Source organism: Cataglyphis hispanica, chromosome 22 (genome assembly GCF_021464435.1).
Source record: "Cataglyphis hispanica isolate Lineage 1 chromosome 22, ULB_Chis1_1.0, whole genome shotgun sequence".
Classification (NCBI taxonomy): Eukaryota; Metazoa; Arthropoda; class Insecta; order Hymenoptera; family Formicidae; genus Cataglyphis; species Cataglyphis hispanica.
This window is the reverse complement of record NC_065975.1, coordinates 935,391-958,619: the sequence shown is the minus strand read 5'-3', so window position 1 is coordinate 958,619 and position 23,229 is coordinate 935,391. Positions and strand designations below refer to the sequence as shown.

The window sequence follows — 23,229 nt, the reverse complement described above, 5'->3', positions numbered from 1 at the left end:
ATGTGTATCTTATACTACGGGTATAACTCTGGTGAAAACCTCTGCAAGCATTGATCACATTCAAGACATATTTGTTGAACAGCGCATTATTTCAATATATAATTGTATAATTCTTAGAGAATTGATGATATTTTGTGCAACGGCTTAATACGATTACGCTCTGATTTAACATCAAAGTTTGAATGTGATCTCGTTTTTACTTCCACTATTGCCAATTACGTACGTTTTGCATTATTGCTTGAAATATTATCTTGAAGTAATTGATGGAACGTGGTAACAAGCGATATAAGACAAAGTGTCGATTAAAACATTTTCAGTAAAATATCAGTTTTATAAAAACAGCTGAGTTAAAAATTTGAATAATTGAATAAACATTAAAAATAATCTCATAAGAAATCTCAAAAGTATATCATTACTTCATAAATTATAAATTGCGCGAATCTTCTATTAAATACATATAAATTAATTCTCAAGAGATTCGATATTTTTATTTCAAAATTCCGTAAAATTTGTCGAAAATTGTTATATATTAATTTATAAATCAATGTTAATATAAAAATTTGTTAAAAATCTCATTAAAATTAAACAAATAAAATTTGAGAATAGTAAAAGTCATCAAGCATTAAATAATATCGTTCACTTTTAAATTTCCAAAATTCTAAGTTAACAAATTTTTTTTTAAAGCGTTATTTAAAGTGGTTTCAGTAAACAAACCCAGTTTATAACTTTTTTATCCGATTTTGCTCGATTGTGTTGTAAATCAAAAATGAAAAATTGTTCAGCCAAAACCAATTTATTGACATCGTGAAAGAGCTAAATAAAATTTACCTATATATCTCTATAACTGTACTATGATTCGAAAAAAAAAAGATAAAAATGTATAAATTTTATCACGTATAACGTATAATTTTAACACGTTTTTTAATGTATAATTTTATCATTTCATCAAATGTTCACGTTTGATCAGAATCATTAAAGTTGTACAATTTATTCAAAATGCAAACATTTATAATCAGAAAAATTCTCGTTTGCTCTAAGAATTTAACGTTTCATTCTTCAAGAATATTATTTTTTTCGAAAAGAACTTATGCTCTAATTATTGAAACTTTAAATACCGAATTTTGAACTATATAGCAAAATTTGTCACCGAATAATTTCAACTATTCGAGAATATTGCGCGTAAATTGGCGCATATAAACCACCAGATATCAATTTTCGTTCCTTCCGTCAATGTTAACGAAGATTAATAGTAAAACTATGTCCCAAGTTACCTCCAAATTCTAAGATAACTTAACATCGATAAGTAAATGTCTTTATTCGTTATAAGCTTAAAAAATTAAAGAAAAAGAAATTCTGCTTACATTAAAATTATATTTTGTTCTGTGTAAAGATGTAGTAAAATTTATATATATTTATATAGTAATATATAAAAATTAAATTTATCCATTAATTTATCTGTTAAATTTAGTTATTAAAAGTGATTTTAAAATCATTAAAGAATATTAACTTATTTTTAGGCTCATCCTATATATGTGTTTTATATATATTAGTTAAGAAAAGCGACTGTATTAAAACATGTGAAAAGAATATATTTTATGATTATACATTATATAAAACATGCCAAGAAAATATATTTCATCCAATTATTTTTCGTAATATTATTCTTATACAAAATTCATACGAACTTTGCGTAATTCCGATTGAAAATTCTCCAATTTATTAATAAAAGCTCCTAAAATAATTTCAAATTTTCCATGAAAAAATCCACGTTGCTATATTATTTTTATTATCAATTACATAGGGCAAAAATTTTTTCTAATAGCAGATTATCCCATATGTGATTATCCAAAATGGACACTATTAAGTGTCTTCTCCTGCAAACTTCTTGTAAACTCCGTGGTCTACTTTGGATGGAATTACGCAGAAACTGTATACAAACTACAAACTATTGAGAAACTAATCGCATATCCCTCTGTTCGTTATCGGGCTCAAAACTTTCCTAATCGCGAAACGGATAATAGGCAGAGACTTCTCGCACTTTACATGGGTTCTTCGAAGTACATCGTATTATACGTAAAATACGAATCCCACTGAAGCGAAATATGAAGCAATATTTCATTATAAAAGCTAGTTGTGTAAAGTTTGAATCGTCTAATTAAATTAAGTTCTTGAATTTTCCTTCATGTATAATTACTTGTAATAATTTGCATATATAGTATATATAATGTAGCGAAAATTATTAGCTGTTTATTATTATAAGCTCTATCAGGATTTCTGAAGTTTCTCTTGTTAGATCAGAAGACCGTGAGAGAAACTAAGACAAACTATTTAAGCGATTGATAGATCACGCTTCGAAGCATGTCCCAAGGTTATAATCAATAATAACATGCAAGAGACATAGTATTAATGCTCGACTAGAGAACTAAGTTTAATTTTATAATAGATCATATTTGAAGGATTATAATTTGTTTATAATCTATTTATTAATTTATATAAGCAAATAAATAATAATTAAAAATAAAATATTAAAAATTTGCTTGTGTAAATAATCTCTCGAAAACTAAATTAGTAAATAATAAATAAATAAATAAATATTTTGATTAGAAACATTTAAATGTATAAATTATATTTTTAATATTGCACATTTATCACTCAAAAGATTAATAAAGTATCACGATAATATTATAAAAATTTGCAAAATCATTATATAACTAGTGTATTCGATAATAAAGCGTATTGAAAAAAGTCTAATTATTTGCTACCTACATGCACAATTATTTATTAGAGCTACAAGCTCCTACTCTATAAGGCTTAAGCTCGTAAATCAATTTCGCTCGATAAATTCAAGTATCATTGGAAGAAGGCGTAAATTTATTTCATGTGAAATCCACCTCTCAATTATGTTTAGAAACGAACGTATTTTTTGGCGATTCTATGAATACGCGATACAATCGAGTAAACTACTTGAGATCAAAATCGAACGTCTTAAGATTTTCGCGATCGTAGGGCCGATAATGGATTTAAGCGACGTCTAGGCGTGTTCTCGGTAGACGAGGAAGCGCTCTTAGACTTGGAAGATTTTGGCGGCTTAGACGTTTTTTCTTTGCTCGTGGTAGCTGCAGAGGTTTTCACCGGTTTCCCGGATTTGTTCGCACCACCTCCAGAGCTGACGCTCGTGGAGGTTGCGGAAGATGCGGGCTTACTAGACGCGATAGTGTTTTGGGAATGGGTTTGGGTGTTGGGTCTTACTTGTACCTCGCAGGGGGGCGGCGCGCTCCTGTACGACGGCACGATCTTGAAAGTTACAGATCCTCGTGCCTCCCGCTATAACAGTCGAAAGAGATCGACTCTTTAAATATTAAGTCTACGAGAAAGCAAGGTAATAATGATTTATTTGCATAAAAACGAGTACAGACTTGAGATTTGTTTTTCGTGTGTGTAATGGATAAAAAAAAAATTATATATTTTTCAATAATAAAATGATATCGAATGATATGTTGCTTCGAAATATAATTTTTGTTAAATTTAAAATTAAAATTTATATCAGTTATATAATATCTCTTTTTTTTTCAAAGAAATATATTATTTTTATAATCCAATTTATAGAAAAAAGAGTTTTATAATTTTTAAATTTCACCAACGATTATGAGGGTAATTTTATGATACTCACCAGAATCTTTTGCAAGGAATTAACGGATTGATTCTGAACCGGTATACCATTGATCTCTCTGATCTCGTCACCAACATGAAGAGTGGCTTGTCTATGGATCATCCCACCATGCATAATCCGTGCAACAAAGCATTGTCCGTCCTCGTTCATTTTTAGGGTGATTCCCTGAAACAAGACAGAATCGCACAAAATAAAATAAAAATAATGAGTGCAGAGCACGTTAGCGATAATCAGATATGAAATTTATTTTTGCCAAGTGTTTCTGAATGTTAATACTGCGTTAAGCCGCACATATAGTAAATAATGCAAATTTAAAATTAAAATTTCTATGATAATATCCAGTTTATTTTATTGTACTGCATATAAAAATTTAGCATTTATCGTGTTCAAAATATGAGATATTGCGAATACTTTATAGTGTTTTTTTTTTCATTCGTCTCACAACATGAAATAATATTTTCGACAAAAATCTTTTGATACGATACATTTTAACTCAACGTTTCCCAAGATTATATATTTTATTCTTGCATTTTTGCTGAAAAAATGTGAATAGATATTCGCTTTCCTTTAACAAATATATGCATATACATACAGATATTATTTCATGTAAAAATCATGTCATAGAGAAAGAAAGATTGCAAGTAATTTCATATAGTACTGTGAAATTAAATGCCGGTTTAAAACACCGTCTCATGTCGAAAAGGCACGTTTCTGCAATTACAGATGCTTTGAAGTACTACTCACCATCGGCTCATCCGTGTTCTTCTGAAACTGCACCAGTCTGACGCGAGTGATTTTCTCGTCTAAATCACCGTTTTGTCCTTCGAGGTCGTCGCCACCATTCAGATACGTGAGAAGCGGCGGTGGTGTTACTCTGGTGGCTTCCTCGCCGTAGACCTCGTGGCCGGCAACATCGTGCGCTTGTAAAAGTGCCTGAAACAGATCACAAAATAAGACTGTTAAATTAAATTACTAACGTCACTATCTTCCATGTAGCAAAATATGCAGTATCAATTCGCCATTATATATAGAAAAATATTAGAGGAACCTGCTTTCCATTTGATCCACTTGTATTACGCGTCACTATCTAATTATAATAATTATTATGATAATAAGGGATACATCTCGTTATATGCAAATATATATTTTATTCGTAAAAAAGTTTTGATAGTTCGTTAGTCGTATAGTTCACTTTTACAATGCTATCTCATAAATAAAATGATGATTCCAATTGTGAAAAAAAAGCTAACAATCAAATTTTGATTGCTGATTGTGTCCTTTATGCAGAACGTGATCTAAATATGAATATTGAATCTCGTTATCGATAAAAAACACTGCTTTTTTTAGATTGTTATATGGTCATATGTATATGTAAAAAAATTGTTTTACATATTGCATATTTCGAGTACATTAAAGAAAAATATACTTTATATGCTTTTTGAGAAAATAATATATGCTACATATAATTTTTTATATAACATGCAATTATCTCTCTTTGTCAATTATTTAGAGACACATTACATGAAACATGAGATGTCGGTATACACACGCAATATTTTTCGCATGAAAAGCGTGTATCGCATAAGTAGCGATATGTATAAATGCAGGCGTTTCTATCAAACTGAAAGAGCGTAAAATATGCAGTTTAATTTACATTTAAATTATCGACTTTCATTAAAATTCAAATGTAAATTCTGATTTTAATAACGGGATAGCGTACATGATAAACAAATAAATGATCGCATTCTACTTTACAAAGTGCATATTAATAAATGCACTTAAACATCATGTTTGCTGCATATTTTATTCTTTTTCTTGTCAAAAATATTTTATTGCTAAATATACACATACATACATATAGTTATATTTATATTCTTGTCCTATGTATGGTATTAAAGCTGTGAAAAATAATGTCTCCGAAAAAATATATTGCATCTACAAAATTAGATTAAAAAAAGTATATAATCTTTTATCATTTGACAGCTCTTTATTGAAGTTATTAAAAGAAACATCTTATAGCAAAAAAGATATGTATACACTTGACATACATACGAATAAACTGGATAAAAGAAAAGTGCTCTACGAAATTTATGATGTTTACATCGACTGTACGTTGAACACGTAATAACTTTTCGCGGAGCATATGCAAACAATAAATGATAACATTCGAAACTGATTTTAAAGGATTGAAAAGTAATGGTTATTAAAAAGTTATTTATCGCCCTAATTCAAGCATTACTGAGTAATTCACTGAGTAATTAAAAACTAGTAAACATTTTCTTTTTAGAAGATAAATTATTTTTTACTCTAACAATGCGTCATATTTTTGAACATAATAAAATGCAAAAGATTAAAATGACTAAACAAAAATATTTTAATAAAAGTTATGGTTGCATGCCGCTGTATATTAATATAGCAGATTATGAATATTTTAAATCTTACTTATTTTGTAAAACAGATTTATTCAGTGTAGTCGAGTCTCTCTGATGTCCAATACTAGAAGTAGCCCCGAAGTTTAAATATTGCTCCTAATATTTATTAAACCTATTATTTACTAAGACTTTAGCAACAGCTCTCCGCGTTGTATGCTACTACGACGATCGTAACTGCGGTTGTAGTTCAATAACAGTATTTGAATACTAAGTTCTAGTTGTCGGCCGATCAAGCTTAAAGCTTAATCTGTTATCTGATCTCCGAAATTGTCTCGGGCGAACTTTGACTTGCTTGCGCTGCGAACTCTGGTTTGAGAATTATACGTTGCTTTGATACGTTGAATTACATGTTTGCATAATCCTCTGTCGGATAATATCGTTTCTCTGTCAAAATTTACACTCCCGCGAAAATCTTCCATGTATAAGATAATATTTCATGAAAGAGCAACCATTTAAATGTCTGCCTCGTCTTATTTTAATTCAATTTGAAAAGATATTTTCTGTATCAATCATTCTGAATTCGTACAAACTATGCTTAAATACATAAGATAAATCAGCGTACATTGTCACACGTGATATTCGTATGGGATCATGGAAGCGCTTTGTTCATGGACGTAAAGGATCCTCGAAGGGGTTACGTACGAGCACTTTGTCCAAGGACAGTACTCGTTCACCTGAAACGCGGTCAAACTCGTCACCTACGACCCAGTTGATAGCAACGACACGTCTCTATTTCTCCTTTCTCGCGCGTCTACTTTGTATGCAAATCACACATGAAAAAAAAAACATATTTCAGTGCAAATAGAATGAAATATAAAGGAAGACGATAAACTCAAAGACAAATTGTTCGCTATGATATGTATGCACATAAGCCGCGTTTCAAGCAAGAAAAATATCTGCAAATATTCTTTAAATTATATTCGAAATATTTTTAAATTTCGACATTCAATGTGACGGAAATAAAAATTCTAAGTTTTGCAGCTGTCAACTGACAATTTGTCACAGAAAAGTGAGAAAATATAAAAGAACAAGATAATCGTTGAAAACAGAAAAGATAAAACTCTTTTAAAGCATAAATAATGAATTAATCTTAATACGATTATACGACTGTTTTTGCCTATTTGCTGCACCATCTGGTCCGAATAAGCACAGTTAAATAGCCAATTCAAAGAAAACGATCGCGGAGGTTATTCAGATTCTATTTGTTCGCAATACCGTTAATCAAATGCCGTTAATTAAATTAGCGCCATCGGATATTCATTAATTAAGACCAGCCACGGAGCTGTCACAGAGAGGCCAGCAATGTTCATTAGATTTTTTTTTTTTTTTTAGTTTTAGTCTATTAGGATTGAAGATTTTGTCATATAACTATTGCAATAACGCTATGTATGCAATAGCAATACCATTCATCTTTCTAATGGAATTCTTTTCTTCAAGATTTCTCGACGATGCATATCGAGTGTCAAAGAAACCATTACATATTCATACATAAATCCTACGTTGAAATTGCGCACTTGAAATGTTTTCATTCGAGAAACGTCTCATTATCATAATTTCAGAACGCCGTAATGCATAATATTGTTAGATATATGTCTGTCACAGTTACAAACAGCTTTAGCAGACACTCGGAACTATCTCGCAAAGTGTACGGCGGTTGCGATTTTGACATACATAAAATGGCAGCACGCGAGATATCCCGCGTAACGAGCGAAAAATATCAATCGCAAACTCTGTGGAAGCGCCTGTCAATTATTTTGTTATATATTAGAATGCTGGATATAATTAAAATTTAAAATTAAATTAATTAGCGCATAATAATAAATTGAAGTTATAATAAATATTTGGCTCTTATAATATTTCATAATATTTTATATTTTAGATAAAAAGAGAAATTTAGAGGTATAAATGTCCCATATATATATCAAAAAGTTTCGATTTTTATTTGATAATGGCAAGAAGTTATTGCAATTTCATTGTAGATATTAATGCGCGCTCAAGCATATGCAAGCTGGTCCTTGGATTCGGCGATAAAATAATATTATTCCATGCAAATTGAAGTGCGATGTATCCGTGGCTCTGGCATCATTCGTACTCCGGAAGCCAATTCATCGGTCCGCAATATCAAGGGAAATAGGAGGGGGAGAAAGGGGTGCATGCGGTAAACCTCGACTGTGGCTTGCTTCAATTGCGGTACATATACGCTTCGTGTTAAAATTTATAATCATTCTTCTTCCGCGAAGGTACAAATGGCACGAATGGATGTTGTTAAATAATATTGATGTGATCACATTCATTCGATGTGCTTGTCAACTATTATTTACACTACTGATATCAATTGCCATCTATAATTATGGTCTTGACACGTGAAAAATATATGGCCCCTTTTCGGATATAAAATAATTTTTCTTCGGAAAATAGGGGCGAAGAAAAACGTCAAATCGACGAGGGAACTGACTTAATCGCGAGATTCGAAAATCCGACTCAATTATCGTTTAGCGACTATCCGCGGTTATTCCAGCAAAGATAGTTCTCCTCCGAGACAAATTAAAATTCAATTATATGTAAATCTACTGTCTGCTGTCTGATCTAAAAATCATTTTAGATTAGACAATTATTAAAATCCATACAATGTGATCCTAAGACCATTGTTTTAAGACTATCTACAATTTTTGGAAATCTTTTGATATATTTTTTAAAATTAACATTTTAATTGAAATTTTAAAAGACATGCCCCGTTTTATTTATTATTTAAATTGAGTATAAAATTTATAAATTTCAAATTGTAAATAATTAAAAATGAGATTCTAATAGAAATTAATTTTTAAAAGTATAAAATAAATAAAAAAATGATGCACTTCATATAATTCTAAACTTTGGTTAAATTGGAATGCAACGAATGTTGATTTTACGATATCAAGATATTTAATATTGTAAGATAATAACTTGTAGAAAGTTACATCAGAAGATATTTAATCAAACTTCCATTAAAAAAAAATCGATTTAAAATTACTCAAAGAAATATGCAATAATATTTTAGAAGATCTAATATTATATAACTTTTTCGGGCTGCGGTATATCTTAAACTGCGGTTTTAAAGTTGCTAACATCGTATACATACTACAAAAATTTTGTAATTTCTAGATTTTTGCTGCGTTAAATATGTATTTGTTGGTAAAAAAAAAATATAAAAAATGGAATAAAACAGTTATTTAAAATGTTACAGTTGCATGTATCTGCAAAAAATAATCTTTAATTCAATCATTGATATAAGCATAACGTCAATATTTTTAACGCTGCAGATATATGTGTGTGCATTCTGTATGACCCAATATTTATCAAATTTGTCTTATTGCTGAAACACAATTTTATGATATTTTATTAAATATATTTGTCGATATTTTAATAAATTAATAATATTTTAATAAAATAATAAACACGCAAGACCGATTAGGAAAAACGGATGACGTCAAAATTTGAATGGAACTGATACAAACTGATAAAATGTTACAAAACTTTTTTTTTTATATTCATGCATAAATACAATTGTATTTAAATCGCGGTATCAAAATATCAAATAACTGTTTAAAGTGGGCAATGAGGATGAAAATTATTTATTGAATTAATGCTTTGGAGGAAATGTTCCTATGGGAATATCATTTTCAATTATGTGCCCATGGAGGGAAGGAAAGAGAGAGAGAGAGAGACAGAGAGACAGAGACAGAGAAAGAGAGAATCATTGACTATACAAACTATCTGCCAATTAACACACAAATGATCCCTGTTGTCAACCAAGGATGTATCCAGCGATTGTTGCAGCATTAGTCCCTTTGGTCGTCTATTACATTGCGACCGTATGGATATGTCCGATGACTATTGATATTGATTCATCTTCTCATTGTCAGTCACTACAGATACTGCAGGCGTTTTTTTTTTATGCGCTCTTTTTCAAGCTGTACTACTTTTTCTATTTACAAAGGAATGATTGCATAAAAGACATACGAAAAACGCGTTTTTTGATATATTTCTTTGTGAAACGTAATAGAAGCAAAAAGGGATTAGGAACGCGCTTGCGATTGGACGGAGATCGACATATTCGTGAAAATAGCGCCGATCTCTGTCGATTGTGATGAATGGACGCGATTTGGACTGCCAGCACTCGTTGGTTTTCGGTGATTTATTCTGGGGAATTGACTCCGGCGGATCTCTCCGCCGTTAAATCTGCTTGGAACGCGACGAATTATCGCCTCGCGCATGAACATACATGGCGCCTTCCTCGAGTTCGCACTTTGGCCCTTCGATCGTATGGCGTGAAGCAATGTTGGAACATATACATTGAGAACGCATTTATCTTATTTTAAAGCAAATAGAACGTTGCAATAACAACTTGCAGAAGGAAAACAAGTGTAGCATAAAATCTTGTATGTGCGTACTAATTACGTATAAAATTTTATTAAAAATTTTAATTAAAATATTTATGCAATCTTATTCATAATTAACTGATAAAAAATGCCGATTTAATTTAATTTATATATGTAAATATATTTATATTAAACATAAAAATATATATTTATATACATTATATATAATATTTATATATAATATATATATATATATATATATATATATATATTATATAGATTAATTTTTTATAGCTCTCATATATCCTTCCATTGAACAATAAACATTGTTCAAACATATTTGAAAACAAATGGATACCAAAAGCTCATATATATCGATTATCGTTATTATTCCGAAATATAAACTAATAAATGGTCACAATGATATATGTATGTACTCGCATATAACGCATCATAAAATCTTCATTTACTGACCTAGGAAGACGATAAAATTCCGTTATACTTAATAATTGGACTGTCAGCGCGTCGTACTGTCAACAACTAAATTTGTTTCTCAGAAAGATAGGATATATGTGGTACATACGTTGATTCGCAATCTAGTAACGCCATCCTGCTTTATATTCGTCCAACTCTGGCTGAACCTTGCGTGGCCATTTATTAACTTTTTTTTTCCCCACGCCCCACTTAATTTCTCTGCCAACGGCAGAAAGAATATAGGCGCTATATACTACCGAAGGCGAGGGTCGAACTCCAGCATTTTTAAGTACTTGCTAATGAACCGACATCGTTAAAAAATTTATTGTTCGTGAAAACATTATTCCGCCTTAGAACCGATGCAATCGATAATGAAACACACGCGTTCCCGTATTATATACCGTAAGCCGGCAAACATTGACATTTAGTCTTCATGGATCGCCTTGGGGAAAATATTCAGTTTATGGTTTAGATAAAGCGAAAATAAAATCAAAGAATGTTATCTACATTTATCCATACTTTATACCTTTCATATAAAAAGAATATCATAAAAAAGTGTAAATTTTTAAGTTTTGTATAATTTGTAAAAGGATGAAATTATAAGAGTATTTGGTTAAATAATATTTCTTTTCACAATTTTATTCGGAGAATATATACATATATATATATATATATATATATATATATATATATATATATATATATATATATATAAGCAAAATGATTATTGATATCCATTGGAATAGTTATTTGTCACAAAAAGACTTGCTATATTACTACCCAGTTCCATTGCGGATTTCATCAGTTACAAAATATCGTTGAAGCGTGGAATTAAATTCTCGGCTCATTCGACATAAATCCGACTGCCAATTAGTATATATCTTGAAATAACAGCTTGTAAAATTTTTCATATAACTCATTACGAAAAAATCTGAGCATGACAGCGGACGAGAAATTCGGAAGGTTATTAAAGCGTAGAGGCAGTAGGTATGTAAATCGGAGAAATTAATTATAACGACGCGGTAAAGCTATCTTTACAATCGTAGTCGAATACCGAAATTCGTAACGGAATTCCTGGAATATTTCGAAGGAAAAGGACACACGGAAGGATCGAATGATAGAGCGGAAGTGCCATTGCCGCACAACGCAACGACGCAGGTGCATCACGAACGGCATAATGCACTGCGTAGCTAACTTCCGCTTTGTTTTGTGCACTCAGAAATATATCCTCTAGGTACATAATATACAAGTTATGTAACACGGTTATGCATATATACGGTACAATGAATATGAGGTATGAAACTTGCAAATATACGCGCCGTGCAAAACGTTGTTCCATTTTTTGACATTTTCCAAGCCATTCTTTATCAAGTTATGCCATCCTAAATATTTACAAATTTCTCATTCGTAAATTTATATCTCGATCTATCATCACTCTCATTTCTTTAAATAAAGAATTATCTTAAAATCAATTATTTTTTTAGCAAAAATTATAAAAATCATTTCTTATTTATCGCGGATTTGCAATGTTTAATATTAAATATCCCGGCATAAGCTTTAATTAAATATTTATTGAAGTACAAACCCAGAGTCATTCATAAAAATGGTAAGAAATCCTAAATAAATATAATGATGTAAAAAATATAATTAAAAAGTCATTTCGAGGAATTTACATCTCAATATTATTTTATCCTTAAGAAAAAGTATTAAACAAGAAATGCCTTGTAAGAGAAATCAGAAAGAAAGAAAGAGAGAGAAAGAATGAAAGAAATATAAGACATAAACCGCTTGATACCATAGGATGTTATTTCGCATAGTAAATTCTCCAAGCTGTGTGAAGAGCGGCCGCGATTGATATATTTTACCTGACAGAAATTGATGGAAACTGCAGTCTCTATTGTTTACAATGTATTTTCTATGTGCGGAAAAAGCGCGCGAAACATAAGTAGCACGTCGGAACTAAGGAATCTCGAATGTAAAGTGGAATAGACGCGCGTATGGTCAGACAAGGCATGCTCTTCGCTGATGCGAGGACTACATTCGCCATAGTGTATCAACTTCCGGCTTTCAATAAACTTGTGTTACACGATCCATTCAAAGGAAAGCATGTATGGGAGTACACCATTTCCCGTATCCTATTTTCGAGTTTGCATAGCAATTATAACGACTGCGCGAATGTCGAAATATCATTATGAAAATTAAAAGCCGAGAGTGAGACTCGCGCTCAAAAAGTACTTTAAATTAATGGCCGCTTCACGAAATGCACGTACAACTAAGCGGATTATTTAAAAGTCTCGGCCTATTTTTAAATATTGAGTTCAAGATGTTTTTATTCTGATAGAGAAGCTGAATAAATTATTAGTTGGCGTACATAAATATCAAACAGATTAATATATTATAAAATATAACTTCACACACACATATCATATTTTAACAAATTTATTTGAAAATAGTAGTAAAATACTTATTACTAGTAAAATAATTTGCAGTAGAGAGAGAACTTTAAACTAATAAAAAATTTTTATTATAAAATAAAGTTAGTTTTTAAGAAACACATATCGCCTAAAAATATAAAAATGTTTAAAAAAAATATTTAAAGAAAAATAGAGTTCGCGAATTAAAATATATCTTTAAGAAGGAAATGAGAACAGTTAAATAGATAATGATTCATATTAATAATAAATCTGTTCTCGTAAAAATACAGCAGATTTTACAGCGGATGCAACAGTAATACTATCATTGCCGGCTTCTTGACGATTTAAATGCTACGGTGGTATTATTACCGTTGCACGTAAAATGTTACCTATCATGTCGTTGAGTAAAGTTGTATGTTCTGGAATTTACGATGTTTGTAAATTTTTATGGCTTAGAAAGTACCGAAAATATCGTGGTAACTGTTGATATGTGAGGATATAATTCTTGGATAAAATATACAACATTGAAACAATGTATTGGAGCAGCTAAAAGTAGAAACTATTATTCCTACAAGCACACTAATAAATTTTAATGTCTTCCACTAACAATAAGCGTCTTCATCGTACAAACTACATATTATAATATTGTATATTTGTTAAAAAATAGAAATATTAAGTAATCTTGATACATACATCTATTAATTTCACGCCTTGTATTTTACATAATTTTTTTCTATCACTGATGAAATGGGAAGTATCTTGACTTTTTCTTTAATTATTGATAAGTTGCTCGAAATGAAAAATATACAGATAATTTAAAAAAGGCACTCTCAAAGTAGATTTTTCAAAAATATAAAAAATTAATGTAAAATAATAAAGAATATAGAAAAAATAATATATATAACATTCAATAAAATTAAGATAAATACGATTATTGTTAAGATTAATTGATTGATTGTTTAATTTTTCTACCGTATCAGTCTGCAGTTAATTTAATTACATTCAATATCGAATGACAGGCGATATCGTTGCAAAGTGGCATCAGCGAATCCGAAATACAAAGAGTCACAAAGCAGTGTAAATATAGTCATACGGAGAAAATATTACTAACATCTATCTCGCAATGATTAGTGAAACTATAAACTGCATTGTACGTGGAAATTACAATCAATTCATTCCAATAATGTCCCAGTGATACGTGTAATTAGAATCCGGAAATAATGTAAAATGCATTACCAATTCCATAAATGAACTTGTTAACGTGTAGTAGAGCGAATAACGCTTCTCTGTCGAACTGCGAAAGCTCCGATTCATGTCCGATATTAATTAACAATATAGTGACCGGATTGTGTATGAAGAAAAATTTAATCAAATGATGTTGGAGATATGTAATTTTACAAATCTCATGTCGCGGATTTATTAGCCTGGCAATAACTAACGCTCATATATAGAATATATGTATGCATAATCTTATCTGTTATAACATGTTTTCAATATATGGGACTTCTGTATATGCGTTTCACATTTTTTTCAATAAATAAATGTTATTTTCTGTAATTTTCTGAACGTTATAACAAATAAACAATAACAATAAAATAAGATAATGGCTGCGTAATGCCGTTTGTCAAAATTGCTGAAAGATATGACCATCGATATTTATTGTCTTCTAAGATTAAACTGGATGCACAGAGCAATCAATTTGTAATCATAATTAAATGACAACACACTACTCTATATTCATGTACTCCTGATTGCATACTGCTATGTGTGCATGTATGTTAGTATCAATACATTTTCGAATTGTCATTTTATTACAATTACAATTTCTTTCATCTCTTTCGTCAGGACATTCGCTATTTGCTGCTTATAGCGCCCAACTTTTGCCGCCATCGATTTTGCTCGTGACCTTAACGACTTAAGCAATTAAATGGAACTTTGCTCGTGTATTTACCGTGAAAACAAAACTTTTCTATTCGCGTTGACAGCGCTAGTGAAAACTTCCTCGCGGGTACCGCCGGTTTTTCCTCGCAGGAGTTACCGAAACAAAGAGATAATATACGAAATTACAAACAAGAGCGAGTTGCAAGTATTTAAGTTACGAAGAAACAACATACAGAGCAGAAAAGATTATTATTCTGTGTATTATTATTGTGCGTTATCTACAATTTTACTCTCATACAGTCTGTACATTTTAAAGTTATGTCGATAACTTTTGCCGCACTTTTTTGCTAGAACTACGCAAGGTGCAAGCAATTGCTATAGTCATTCTCACATTATCTTCATCGAGTTGGAAAAGTTTAATATACATGATCCAATATTTGATCCATCTTCGTAAATAATTACACATTGATATTGGCGCGAACGTTAGGATAGCGCCTTACATTTCCAAATTTGAAAAGTTAAACATAGCTCCATTGCTTGCACTGAATTATTGCTTAATATTGATGTTCAATTTTATCACAGCAATTCAGTATTATTCTTGTAATATATAGAGAGTCTGTTTAATTTCAAATATAAAATACTTTTTTTTAAATAAATTATTGATAAAAATAAAATGTAAAAAGAAAAGTATCTTCCATAATATGTCAAAATTTATACTGATCATTAATAGTTGACATTTGTTTAATATTATGTTACAAAACAATGTCCATTTTTTGTTAATTAATTTTTATTATTTATAAAATTTTGTATATTTTATCTTTATTTGCTTTTCTGTATAAAATCCGTTAGTAGTCTCGATATATTAATCCCTCGTCCATGTATTTCTAGTTGCATAATTTTACTCGACGCAGTAATGTTTTACGCAGATTTGTTGGACTACAGGATTATAATGTAACGGATTTTCATAAAACATCACGTTTCTGTCTGCAATATATAAGCATATAAGAATAAATATAATGCAAATGCATATTAGAAAAGAGGGAGAGAGAGAGAGAGAGAGAGAAATATTTTGAAATAAATATTAGAAAAATTAAGTTTTTATTTTGCAAAAAAATTAAATTAATCTATTTATATTTTCCAACTACGCGTTGTAATGTGCCATTAACTATCTGGTCTATAAATTAAAAATCTCTTTCTTTCACGTCATAGATCGCATTGAAATTCAATGCCATCGGTGGACGGTTCACGAAATAGGCGATAAAAGCGCGAAAATAAATCGCTAGTCGCAGATTGAACGCCTGAATAATCTCTATAGGATTTATGCGTGGAGTGGTGCAAACGACAAGAGAATTCTTTAAATCATATCATACGAGTACCCTTCCTCCTTGTTGCCAACGTATATATTCTGCCATAAATCTGAAATCAATTTTCCGTATTCTAGATTTTATTTAATATTCAACACCGTGTAAGATCAGTCACTCCAGTGACTTTGGTTGCGAGATGTATGTGATTGCGCGAGTAGATGCTCTTGTGAAATTATGCAGATGATGATGATGGGGGTGGGATAAATGGCGGAGACACGGTGGTGAGGAAGCGACGAGTAATAGGCGTAATAAGTACAAGGCGATTAGACGATGAGAAAGTTACGAGAGCTCGTTCTTGTTGTCACTTAATACGCGCAGAACTAAATGGATACTCCATGGATACTTCTCGGATTCGCTTAATGGCGGACAATTATAAATGCAGTCGAAGTAAGAGAACGTCTACGAAATGAAGGACAGGAGAGAAACGCAAAAAGCCAATTATAAGTGAATATGCAGTATCTCGACTTCTTACAACAAACATCGCTCGAAAATTGCCAACGCAGTCTCGTTGCAGAAAAAAATTGCAACGACGTGCTAAAACCCATTTTTCCCATGCAGAAAACTGTTCTCCCAAACGACCGTCAAGCCCACGCGCCAAACATTTTTCGTGAAACTTATGTTTACGAGAGATTTTTAATCGAGCCACGGAGTTAAGATGTGTACGTTTATGGTGCAGGTGTATTTTGGTCTAGACAATCGATGGAGTAATTATTTTTAAAAGGGTTTAATCCGCTTTATCGAACCTTATATAGAAAGCGGAGAAATTCAGTCATTAAGACCACCATCTTAATTACATTTTCTAGCAGTGGTACAACTGCTTACTACTGTTGGAAAAATGACTTAAAATAAAAATTACAATTTGTACATATAAAATTGTAAATTTTTATTTTAAGTCAGTGTTTGACTTAAAATATTTTAGTAAGATAATTAAAATCAAGAGCAAATTTTCTTTTTACTTTATGTACAATAAAAAATAATAAAATAAATAATTTAAATTTACATGTAATCGGTATTTTATGATTTAATAGATTTGTTTTTAAAAAAATATTTTTTTCTATTGTAAGAAAACTTTGTGTAATTGTTTTTAAAAAGATTTTAAGATATTAGAGTATTTTTTCGATTTGGTAACAAGATTTTCGTGTGCATCGATATATATTAGAGTAGTGCCTAATGAAGTTCATTATCAGATAAATTAACTGAGGAATGTAAACATAAATTACTATTAATTCCGGTTTAACGATGTGCGGGATAGATTCTGCTTAGTCAGGACCATCATGATCGTACATTACATCGGCACCGTGGTAATCCCACTTTAGTGCATGCGCTTTTACAGTCAGTCCAATTGTTGAAACTCCGACATGAAATAAACCGCATACAAAATACAAAGGATTATAGTCGCTAAAGCACGAAGGCCATTTTAATAATTTTTATGACATTCAAATAAACTCTGTAACACACATATGTTAGAATATTTTATGTAATAATGATGACAAAAATTCTGTAGCTAATTTAATTCAATTAATTTGAATAAAAAGTATATTCTCGAGTCTCTTAGATTAAAATTATGCATAATTAGAGAAATATAATAATTTTTATAATATTTTTTTTAATACTACTTCGATGTAATTGTAATTGTAATTAATATTAAAAAAATATTTAAAATGGAATGTGTTAGAAAAATATTCATATATATACGAAAATGATAGTGAATTGATTCGCTATTGACAAGAATTTGAAAAGTCTTGAGATTAAATTTAGTAACTATCATATTGAATAATTGAAGAGCTTTGGAGTTAACCATAAAGGACCAATAGAGACATATGCATTCGGAAACTAACTCAAGACAATAATGCTTTAAGAGCTTTTGCGAATATATACAAATGAGGAATATTTAAATTTTCACGTATAAGCAAATGTATTGATATGTATAGTTTAGTTGCCGCTCTTGAACTAATTAAAATCACAATATTTTTTTATTTATACAATCATTAATGTAAGATGTACTAAAAACAGTAATTAGACATAAATAATTAATATTAATTTAGTTGTATGTATAATTAAATTAGTTGCATGTATAATATCAGATGATTAAATAGATATATAATTATATAATATATATTAATCATTATTAATAAATATTAATTATATTTAAAATTGTTAAAAAATATATATATTTTGCGTATCATAAATGCCATTCAATATTAATTTCATATATAACTTTCAGTTTTACACACACACATAATATGAAAATTAATTATAAATTTATACTTGTCTTAAAAACAATTTTTTCATTTATATTATTTTAAACAGAATATTTTATTTTTTTAGCACATTATATATACACTGTCCGAAACTATTCCAGTAATTTCAAACGGCACTTTAATAAAATTTTTATTTAAAATATTTACGTGATTTTAATTCTCCATAAATGAGTATAAATTACATATAAATTTATAAGTAATTTTATTTAAGTTATCTTCTTAATTTAATCTGTAAAAAATTTTTTAAATGCAACGATAGAACAACTAGTCTAACAAACTATTCTATTAGATTGCGAATCATCTAACTGCGGAGTACTTATGTTTCAATGTATAACACTTGACATAACAAAACGAAACTAACATTTCGCGCTGGGTGAAAAAGTTCAATTTAACTTTCTTCCCTTCACCAATTCTATTATAGATACGTCTTGCACATCCGCGTGTTCGTTGAAAGCTTTCAGCATTAGAGACGCGGCATCGGTAGCAAGCGGAGATATCCTCTGATAAGACAATACATTAAACTTGCCAGAAATTTCAATGCAATAGCCACAGCTAATCTCTCAAATTGAAGTTCCCTCATATAAAAGTAAATTCATAAAGCGTGCCCTATCAGATGGAAAATTTAAGATTAAAACTTTAATTAAATTAAATAAATGTCAATAAATATAATCAACTACAAAAGAGCGATAACTCAAATCACTAAATTCTTTAATGCCAGCCTAAATTCTTTAATCAACAATTTCAACTTGATGCCATAAATCGAATGCTTTCATGACAGTTCAAATCTTTTGGAATAAAACAGACCTAATGTAATGAGTATAAAATAAACAATACTGATTAAAATAATTACAGCACAAATTGTAACGATGTTGAATAACGAAAATCTTCAGTCTGTGTTAATTCAATACTATCGCAAGTGCGATGAAGCAAAACACTTGGCATGCAACTTCGTTCCAATAACAAGGAACTTAATGCATCCCATCTTTTAACAAAGTCTTTTAAAAAAGATAAAAATAATTATCTTTTTAATTGCAATTCTTTTGTGTTAAAACATTAGTTATCTTAATTGACATCTTCTTTTAACTATATTATTATAACAAAATTTAATTAGTTGAAGAAACAACAGTCATTTTAAAAACTTATTTTTATAATATCTATTTTTATGTAAAAAAAAAAAGTATTATGTGCAGAATAATAATGACTGAAAAAAACAATCGTTTGATTATGCTTAAAACACATCTGATACATCTAGAAATTATTCGACAAAAGAAAAAAAGAGCCAAATACACATGTGAGAAAGCAAATTGAAGATTGCATAATGAGATCTTTTAAAAACTTGTCACCATTGATTACAACACGTGTTTATTAATAATTACTCGCGGCTATTAGCACGAACTGTCTGCATTGCGGAAAAATTGAAAAAAAAAAAAAAATCGTTTTTCCGTTCATTATTATTTTATGGATTCATCGAAACGATTACACAAACATACCTAGCACGTACGCCATGGGAGCGAATTATTTACAAGCCATTTGTTAAATGGCCGTTTGACAAAAACGTATCATGACGATATACAGGAAGTACCGAGCGTCTCCATGATATTATGTATGCATGAGTGCGAAGCGGAGGAAAAAAAACTGACGCGACAATGAAAAGCAACTTTACATATGACCATCATTGACATTTAACGATTTGAAATTAAGAACGGCTAAATGTCAGAAACATGAATGAATTTTTGATATCTTATTATAATGCCGTCAATTATTGCTTACAACTTACTGTTTTATTGTTTTAATTAAGTTTTCTGATAATGATAAAATTGATGCAAAAAATTTGTCTTATAAAATTATATAACAAGCAAAGTTTTGAAAACTGGTTTTAAAAAAAGTCATTAAAATGAATAGTGCATTTGTCACTTTTTCTCGTTTTTATAATCAAACTTTACAGCTTTTTGAGCCTCCAAGGATATTAGAGGAATATTATTGAATATGCAACAACGTACACTTTCACATGACACTATATCCTGTATCAAATAATTTAATTAAATATGCATATAAAAGCATGCTATATACAACAAAATTAATGTATTCTCTCAAAATACATGTCCCACTTAAAAGGAAAATAAAATGTAATGTAAAAAAATACTAGTAATATAAATGTTATAACACTTTTTCCTTCTTTTATCTCTAACAAGTACTTTTTTTATAACTTAGATATTAATTTCAATAAAAACGTTAAAAATTAGAAATTACAATAAAATTTAACGAAATAAATTTTTGATTTATCAAATTTTATATACATAACATATATTGATATATCTCCATAAAAATATCAAAATAAATATACTAAAATCAAACCATTACAATTAATTTATGCATAATTAAACTCACGTAGCATAGCATTACGCTGATCAGCTGTTTAAACGCAATAGATGAAAAATATATTCTTTATTCACTCTTGAACTTGCGAACTGTCACGATTTCATTGGTCCTCCCTGATTTCGCGAAACCGATATATAGTAAGATGCTAATTGAGATGCTAATCAAACGGAAGCGGAATTGTTTATGGAACCGAACCGTTGGAGGAGCCTGGGCCATCAGCACCGAACGTACAGGCGGTTCGCCGAGTACTGACTGCACCGCGCTCCGTCGAGCTGTTCGGCTTCCCGCCAATCCCCTGCCACTCGATGCGACTTCGCCCACCGCGAATGCACCCCCTATCTTGTGAGGAAAAAGGTAATTCATTGCAAAACGAGACACCGCATTATCACACGGAATGGTACCTCGCCATCCAATGAAGAAGGACGATTATATAACTCTGAATTCCATTACATAATATGATAACATCACGTTGCAAAATATATACAAATTTATATTAATTTTGCCGACGCGGCAATAATAATATTAATATGCGCCGCGTTTATGTTATCATAATTGTTAAAAAAATGTAAAAAATATCATATAATTAAATATTTGAATATTAATTTAAAAATTAAGTTTAAAAATATTTAAAATTAATTTCTATTGCATGTAAGAGTACTCACGCCAAGTTTTTTTTCTTTAGAAAATAAGTAATTTTAATAAATACAACATGCATGTTTTTAAGCTTTAAAATGTTGTAAAGATATTGCTGCGTATTGTATTATTGATTTACTAAATTAAGTATTGCATGCGCGTCTATCGTGTAAACAACACGATGCAGAGAGATCTTTATATTTTTATAAAATAAATATGTTATATTAGGAATAAAAAATATAAAAAAAATCTTCTCAATTTTTATAGATGTGAATTCAAATGTTATTGCATTTTTTACAAATATTTTCAATACGTGAATATTAAAAATAATATCAAACCGTTATTTTCAATAAAAAGCGTTCTATATAAACTTTTGACGTTATAAATTATAAAGTAAGTATTTCATAAAATAGTTTTACGTCCCTAAAGTAAAGGGTTCTCATTACCTCGCCCCGAGGTCTTCATGCTGACTTATCATAATTAACGGTTTCTATTGTCTTATGCCAATTCCTCGTTTAAAATTGATTGCTCTTATTCAATTTTATTATTTGCATCTTAAATATCAAATGCTTTTGCGTGATATTAAATTGCATGGAGCAAGTCGCCGCTTGTCGCATGCATTTTAAATGCTGACACAAGACTCTTTTTACAAAACTCAAATGGCTGGTTTTGAAGCTTGCGACGTGTAGTTAAATGGAAAAAAGTAATGAGTTTTCTTAAAGTTTCTGATCATATTAGAAAAACGAAAAACAGTTTTCAAAAGCAATTGTGAACGATAGAAAATTCCAATACCAGAAATTGGAAATGTTTTTTTTTTTTTTTTTTAATAAAAAAACATTTACTGTAATTACATTAAAACTCATACACACTTTTAAATGTTCCACATATGTATAATATAAAATTTTAAATATACAAAGTGCGCTCTTTAATATTCGTATAACATATACGTTGTTGATAAAACTGAGAATATGTACACAATGTAAGTACAAATACATATGTATAATATATAATACGCACAAGTTTGTTCACTTCCGAATTTTGTTACACTTTAGGTAACTACAATCTACGGCTATAAAATTCTTATTAGATTAGTTAATAATTAGATAACTTAAAAATCAAAAATGCGAAAAATGTTTGATTGAATACACAATAATTTTGATTTTTTTTTTAAATATTTATTTGTCATCAACACGCGCACAGAGCTAACGATGCATTGCTTTAACTTGTCTCTAAATAATTAATCACCATCAAATAATTAGCTGTTCATTTTATAGTACGGTTGTACTATAACTTCTCGAGTTTATATTGCGTATATTTGCTTATTTAATCTCTAACATCGAGGATAAACTTTCCACAAACGTAT

At 29.8% G+C, this 23,229-nt stretch overlaps 1 protein-coding gene across 9 annotated transcripts in view; it reads right to left on the bottom strand.

The window, feature by feature from the left end:
* Positions 1 to 23,229, bottom strand: part of LOC126857561 (peripheral plasma membrane protein CASK) — a 156,093-nt gene that overhangs the window by 20,052 nt on the left and 112,812 nt on the right. For 8 of the 9 annotated variants that reach the window (XM_050607124.1, XM_050607125.1, XM_050607129.1 and 5 more), the window contains 3 exons: positions 4,415 to 4,603; positions 3,671 to 3,835; positions 3,256 to 3,324 (listed from right to left, as the gene is read on the bottom strand). In XM_050607124.1, coding sequence (XP_050463081.1) covers positions 3,256 to 3,324; positions 3,671 to 3,835; positions 4,415 to 4,603 — 423 coding nt within the window. Of the gene's footprint in view, positions 1 to 3,249; positions 3,325 to 3,670; positions 3,836 to 4,414; positions 4,604 to 23,229 lie in introns of all 9 variants that reach the window. The other variant, XM_050607126.1, reaches the window with a different exon arrangement.